The sequence below is a fragment of the Limulus polyphemus genome, unplaced genomic scaffold (genome assembly GCF_000517525.1).
Source record: "Limulus polyphemus unplaced genomic scaffold, Limulus_polyphemus-2.1.2 Scaffold949, whole genome shotgun sequence".
Lineage (NCBI taxonomy): Eukaryota > Metazoa > Arthropoda > Merostomata > Xiphosura > Limulidae > Limulus > Limulus polyphemus.
The window spans coordinates 186,256-194,132 of record NW_013666559.1 but is presented as its reverse complement, the minus strand read 5'-3'; the positions used below and the strand labels follow the sequence as shown (position 1 = coordinate 194,132).

The following is a 7,877-nucleotide window of genomic DNA, read 5'->3' as shown; positions in this document are numbered from 1 at the left end:
TATTTTTTCACATATTCTGTAGTATTTTTTTTAATTGGTTAATATTTTTAAATAAAGTAAAATTGACAACCTAAAACTCAGAATAGTGAGGCTTTTCTTCTCACACCACTTCTCTTTCACAACAGGATAATGAAAAAATATAGACGAGGAGTTGTTGCTGGTTTTTTAATGCAAAGCTACACAACAGGCTATCTTCACTCTTAAACCACTAAAAATCAAATCCTGGGTTTTAGCATTTTAAGTCCATCAACTTACTGGTTACCCACCAGGAGACAAGATGGTCAGTGAAATTTTAAATAAAAAAGTAAGTAAGGGTGTACTTAATTTTCCTATTTCATATTACAAATTAAAATTATCTAATCTTGGAGTAAGTAATATATAAGATATAAAACCAGAAAACAATAAAAAAATTAAGTAAAAAAGAAATATATAATCTTGAATAAATTTTACTCATTTTTATCTTTTAATGAATTACCAAATTCTTAAAAACAAATCTTGTGCACAAAATAACAATAGTTAATGTTTAATTCTACATATTGATAAAAAAATACTTTTTTGGATAACAAAGTAAAACATTTGCAGTGCCTTCAGCTGGTTAATTAAAATAAGCTTTCCTTTTTGCAATTTTTATAAGCATAAATTAAGTTGTAATGTTTCTCATATTTATCCTAGAATTTACGACTTACCTTTTAAAATGTGAATAACTTTAATATATCCTGTATGATAATTTATCTTCTCTCAGTTTAGGAACAAAATTAAAGTTAAAAATTCAGTTGTATATCAGTTACATTTATGCACATTAATGTTACAAACAAACATAATTACCATTATTTTTGTGCTGCAAGGACTAGGACATAATATATATGATCTTAAGCTTCCTACAAATAGAACAAAAACCAGCATATCTACATATGTGAACATTTAGACTATGTAACTAAATTATACTTTACCTTTGTTACTCTTTTACAAATTTGTACTGATTAAACACAAACTACTCCCTAAGAAAAAAACAACAGATTATTGCCTTAAGAAATTGATTTTTAAGTAGAAAAAATACTTTAATCAAACATAATAATAATACAAGACATTTTAAATTATTTTAACCTAAAACATAAATAGTTCAGTTTAAAGGTTAATATAGCATGAAAGAACAAATATCTTTCCTTATTAATTACAATGGAACTTAACTAGATATTGTTTTCGCAACCTTTTATTACACTAGTTTTCTCTTCACTTGCCTGAACCTTTGACAGGTGTAGGATGTTCAATCAGTAAAAGCAACTAAATGAACATATTGAAATACAAATTGCCTAGCAACAATAATTACAAAGACTGTCTTCTATTGTTTCACAACAAATAAGACTATTTAAATACTGAAAATAAATACTATAAAATTAAAAATTACAATGGAGCCATATTATTATTAATATCTGAAAACAGTAGGCTAGGATAATATGAGACAAAGAAAATTGCTTCTTTAGGTTTATAACAGTATTAAACTCAATGAATGGTTTGATTTCTTTGATAAGGGGTAACCAGCAAGTGTGTAAAAGGAAACTCTTGTTTGGGGTAATACTTGTAGGAAGACCACTTATCTAAGTGATGCTATTACAACGGCTTCTTTATTTTTTCTCTTTTTGGTGTCACAATCTTTGTCAATTATTTTTATATTCTTAAGGTCAATATTATGGTTTCTCTTAGGCATGTAAAGGAATAGATGAATTACTTATAATGTTATATTCTGGCAGTGAAAAAGTAAATATGGTAAACAAAAGCAGTATATCATCTCTCATTATGTACAATACCTACATAACTCACAAAACTGCATCTTTCAATTTCCTGATTTTGAACAAATAAACTCAGAATATTAAAGCAACATTTTCATCCTTTTATCTCATACAGAAGCTATGTGCACTCTCTGTACAAAGTACTCTTTTTTCTGATGTCCTCAATAACTTCTTCCGATTCTTGTAGAAGTCCATCTAGAATATCTTTGTATCTATTTAATGTTTGGTTGTTCTTATTGAAGTTTGCTTCCAGTTCTACAAGAAGTCAATAGCATTTCAAATTTTGTACTTATATAATGGAACAAACAAAATATAATGCAATACATATTTATTCTTCTTTTATGACTATCTATAACAAATACATGCAAGTGATAAAAGTATGGTGTTAAAGTTTTATCCATTACTATTATGAAATTACTATCCATCTGAGATACTAAGTTTAATTTTATTTATTCTTTATTAGATAATCATCTAAGGAGAGTTAACATTTTGTTAAATCGAAAATGTATTTCCAATAATAAATACCTCCATTCATACTACAGCTATTACTTGACTGCTAAGATTTCTTTACCTTTGCCCATCTTAGCATTGGTCCAATTTTTTTATTGCTTGCTCTAGTCTTTTATTCTCCACATAATTGCCCTTGGCAATATCTGTCTCGTGACACTTTCCACCTAAGTCAATGCACCTTCTATCTTGGTATTGTATGTAAGCACCTTCCTCAGATAATACTATCACTTTTTCAAGACTGACACAATTCTCAGTCTCTAACATTGGCTCTTAGTGGGAAAGAAGGATGGAAGAGTGCAACAAAAGGTAAGTATTATTGAATATACATTTTTGAATTAAGAAAATGTTAACTTCCAAAACATACTTACCTCTACATTGATAAGGTGGAGGGGCTGGTGAGGGCATTATCCATACAGAACGTGTCTGCATAGATTGGGGTCATGTCAATAGATGATTACCACCCTAGTGAGGGAACTGCACTACATCCAGAACAGGTATGCTCTTCACTCAGAACCTAAATCACACACTGCAGGTGAACTTTGACATGATCCGTCACCACTGCTGGCCAGGCCACAACCATTGCCCCTAAATCCCATGTTGGTGGCTAGGGCATTTGGACCACAATATGTTATTATATATATATATACATTTGTAAGTGGATCCCAACTTGTAGCAATAAAGTGATGCATTCTGAGCCACCGGAATTGTGAAGAAAAGGTAAACAACAATGAAGTGGACAAACCCTCTCCTCAACCTGAAGAAGTCCGATTGACAACACCCCAAATTCAGAATAACAAGATCCTGTATGCCATTATGCAGTTACGAAAATACATTTGCCCTCGAAATTATGTGAGGATGTGGAACAAACAGTGCTCAATCAAGGATCTAGGATGGGGCCACTCTGTGTTCCAAATTATGAGGAGATAATGGACCTTCTTCCTCAAACAATGTACTGAACTCATATTGATCAAAAGGAAGGGCTATGCTCAACCCAACCAAATAGCTAAGCATCGAATCTGAACTGGTATTATAAATAAGATCCTGCATAAGCTAGAGCCGCTCATAGCAACATCTGAAAAAATCATCCAGGGTCCATGAATAGAGGAAAATCACTCGAACACTCTGAAGGAATAACTTCTGTCTACCACCCCAGTGACTGGAAACCAATAGAGTTAAGGTCTCCCTTGCTCCATCAGTAGAATACATGGGGTAATGCATGATGGAGAGTCCTGAAGAACAATGCTCTGCAAATAGTGCAATATGTAAACCAAGTTCCGTAAATTTATTCAATCCACTGATTGGCAGGGACAGGTAGGCTCCCCATATGCTTTACTCATGATAGTCCATGAGTTGAGGTCCAGCATAGTACAGTAATACCACCTGGTAATCCTCTATGTGGTCTTATGGAACACCTCATTTCTACAGAGCCTGTTGCAATCTGTTTAAAGTATACAGTGTTAGTGGTTACTAGTAGTTGCTTGGTTTGATAAAAGCACATCTGGCTGGGCAACACTCACCACAGAGTGGGATCCTGTGAAAAAGAGATAAGGGACCCTGGAAAGGAAAGAAGATAGAATATTAGTAAAAAATATACTCACCCCTCTGTATAATCTAGCAGACAGCTACACAGAGTAGTCGAAAATTATCAAGGGAAGGTACTGTCAGATCATGCAAATAATGCGAGATAAGAGTATTGAGGGAGGTCCCCATACCAGCCCACACAATGATCTTCAGCAGTCAGTTCAACCAAGCTGCTGAGGACATAGAAATGTGACAAATCTGATGAGACACGACTCGCAGATATCTCCTCATCTCCAAAGAGCAATATGGATTAATTTTCATATGCACCCCTATCAATGTAAATGGCGATAAATCCCAGGAAACTGAAGGGTCACAATGAAGAAAAAGCAATTGTCTAGCACCTCTAAAAAATTTAGTGTGGGCATTATAACACTTCAAGGCGCTCACTGGATATAACAAATGATATGGATGCGATTAGTCATAGAGGTGAAAAATAGTGGTCAGATGAATTAGTGAAAAAGATTTATCCCCTTCCCTGGCTGTCAGTGTCTTAGGTAAGAAGGTCCTGTCTGGGTACAGAAGGATGTAAGTAGAATGATAAAGCATTCTGTGCATGTGCAGAACAAACAACTCTGTCCAGTGATGTCCACAGGCCAGCAGCAACAAAAGATAAACCTTAAAGGATAGGTGATACATAGTACATGAGACAAAAGACTCAAATGAATGTTGAGAAAGAGAATGTAACACCAACTTTATATCCCAGTTAGGTAACTGACATGGTCGTTTGTGATGAAGGACCCAAAACGACTTGAGAAGGCTGGAGTGCAACGAGGACTCCAAGAATTTCCATCTCTTCAAGTATCTAAAGGTAGACTATAATGCCATCTTATATAGGGTAATTGTGGAAGACATGAAACCATTGTCAAGAAGCCAGGTCAGAAACTGAGCTATGGTTGGCATGTCTGAACAAAGTGGGTTCAACCTCCTCACAATACACCATTGTTGATATGTTTTGTCATTTCCTTTCATAAATGTCCATCATGGTATGATGCAGAGACTGAGGCAGGTACATGGCACACAACCTTAGACGTTAGAAGTCAAACCCCAATGCCATGCAAAGGACCACATAACCTCCCCACATGCAGTTTGAGCTTTGGGATGAATGGGTGTAAGATCTCAGACTGTAGATGCCTCAACAGTGAGGGGCCAAAGAGGAAGTGGAAGAGATGGGCACACCTGAAGGTACCACAAAAGCAGGAACCATGGTTGAGCCAGCCAACCTGGTGCTACCAACATAACATGACAATGGGTTGAATGAATCATTGCTAAGATTCTGGGTAACAGATGAATCAGTGGGTAGGCATATAGGTGCAATCTAGTCCAGTCCTGACTGAATGCATCTTTTGCTAATGCACAAGGCTGAGGTACTGGTGACCAAAATGCTGGTAGTTGAGTATTCCAATGAGTGACAAACACATCGATTATCAATGTCCCAAACTGAAAGCAAACCCAATGGAAAACCCCTCATTGAGGCATCCATTCTGTCGAGAGAATCCAGTTGGGTCGAGACAATTGATCTGCCACCGAATTACTCACTCCCGGGACATAGCCATCTAGTAGGATGATATGATGAGAATGGACCCAATATAGAAGATCCACGTTTCAAAAACAAAGATACCTGGACTGAATACCTCCTTGACTGGAAAAGTAAGATACCACAATAGAATTGTCAGAGCTTGAAGCATAATGACTTTGCCCCTCAGTAATTCCAAATCTTGAGACATCACCATTTGAACAGCAAGAAATTCTAAAACATTGATGTGGAGGGAAGGTTTATCATCAAATCCATAAGCCCTGGAATTTCTGACCATTGAGATAAGCACCCCATCCTTGAAGCGAGGCACCTGTGAATAGATGGAGCTCTGGACAATGTGGCAACAGAGGAATACCGATTGTAGTATTGTTCCGATCTAACCACCACTCGAGATTGAAGATGACAATCGTGAATAATGAAACTGGTGAATCCTGTGGATTGCTGTTCATGATCCATTGGTTATGAATAAACCACTGAAGAAATCTCATGTGCACTCATCCCAAATCAATGAGGGATTTGAGTGATGCCCACATCCCCAAAAGATAAAAAACCATGGGAGAAGGAGATATGAGTAAGAATCGGATTGCCTGTTCCATAACGTGGAGCCAGATGAGTCAGTTGAACCAGACTGAGATACACGTTGAAAAAAACAACCAGATGGATGATGTGTTGGAGTGAGAAGAGATGTCTTGGCTCTGATAAGAAATCCTGCCGTGGTTACTTTGGAAAGCAGCATCTGGGTGTGATGTTCCACCAACTGATAAAATGGTGCCAGCAGTAGTTAGATGTCCATGGAATGGTGTAAGCATGGGTCCAGGGAATGGAGGTGATGAGAAAAAAAACATACGATTTAGCAGAACACATATGGAGTGGATGCTAGTCTGAGGGGCAGAGTCCTGAATTGCAGCCCCAGATCCATGTGCACAAAATGCAAATAATGGCGGGATGACTCTGCTATGGGAAAGTGCAGATAGGCATTGGCGACATTGAACGTGATCATCCACAGTCCTGGGGCAAAATACCAATGCAGTGTGAGAAATGACTCCATCGTAAACTTTGGAGAGTCTAGGAATTGATTTAGACAAAAAAGATTGATGAACAGATGCCAATCTCCTGTCTTCTTGGGCACAACAAATAGATGAGAATAAAACTCAAGAAGAAGTAGAATGACTCTCTCCACTGCACAAAGTTCTGAAATCTGTGGGAGGTGGAAACATGACAGGATGAGGTAATACTGGTGGTGGTGATGTGAACTGAATGACTAGTCCTGATGCAAGGACCTGTAGTACCTACGAATCCGTAGTAAAGGTTTTCTACATGTCCAGAAACTGCCACTGGTGGGTTTCTGACCGAGTGGTCGAACTTCGTGGATATGAGCAGAATCTATACTGGGTACACATGGAACAAGTGTCTGATGATGGGGGTCAAGAAAATTAATAGGAGTGAAATTATGACCTCCTGTAGGAGCTGAGGAAAGTCGAGAAGCCAACAATGACATGGATAAATGCAGAAAGGCGACATTAACCTTCAAATTCAAAGACTCTCGAACTCCTACAAAAAACAAAGGTTGGAGAAAAGGCCTCATGTAACTTATGGAGGGCAGCAGCAGGTAGACAAATGTCCTCCAACAAATCATCTCTATCCAACAAATCCCAACAACATAGAGACTAGGAAAATGCAGAACTGACAATCGAACCAAGGTGGATACTAGCAATGGTCCCAATTTGTCATCAAAGTGATGTGGCGATTGCCGAGATGCTTCCTAAAAACGTTGTAGGGATGATAAATATCTCAGCATTGTAGGTAGGGTCAGATGAATCCCAGAAAATTGTGATCTATTCAGGTTAACCACAGACTCCATTCTGGAACCCCACATTTCCAGGAGCAGTTCTATTCTCTGAGAGTCTAAATATGCTTCCACCTGGTGGTGGTAAGTGAAAGCACATCGTTCTAACAAACGTAGCAGACAAGACATTGTTCTCCCTTCATTTAACTGAGCAGTAAACTTCTCTGCATGAACTGCAATATCAAGGAATGGTGGGAGAACTGAGAACTCACCCTCAGACATTTCCACCATCAAGGAAGGCACAGACTCAAAAGCAACCGAGGAAATACCCAAAACATCACACACTCAATATACCAAGGGAAGAAAAGGAGCCAAAAGTGGCTGATCCAAACTAGCTTCATGAGTAAAGGAAGGTCCTGGAAAAAGCAAATCTCAATTCTCTCCAGAAAAGCCTAGGATAACCTGCAAGTGCAGCCTCAGAGCCCCCCAGACTGAATGTATGTCTCCACCTCACTATGGATAAGGTCACGGACAGCCTCAAATAGGTAACATGATGAACACTCAAAGTGAAACCCATTAGTGAACATTTTGTTGATAAAAAATGATAATATACACCTGGAAAAAAGTTAAGCACCCCCGTATATTTTTCAGGATTGCTTATTGAAAATAAGGTTTAATT

The 7,877-nt window shown here is 37.5% G+C and overlaps 1 protein-coding gene across 1 annotated transcript in view; it reads right to left on the bottom strand.

Moving 5' to 3' along the window:
* Positions 1-473: 473 nt before the first annotated feature.
* LOC106461387 (laminin subunit beta-1-like) overlaps positions 474-7,877 on the bottom strand; it is a 134,038-nt gene continuing 126,634 nt past the window's right edge. The window contains exon 33 of the mRNA XM_022388335.1: positions 474-2,042. Coding sequence (XP_022244043.1) covers positions 1,906-2,042 — 137 coding nt within the window. The 3' untranslated portion in view covers positions 474-1,905. The remainder of the gene's footprint in view (positions 2,043-7,877) is intronic.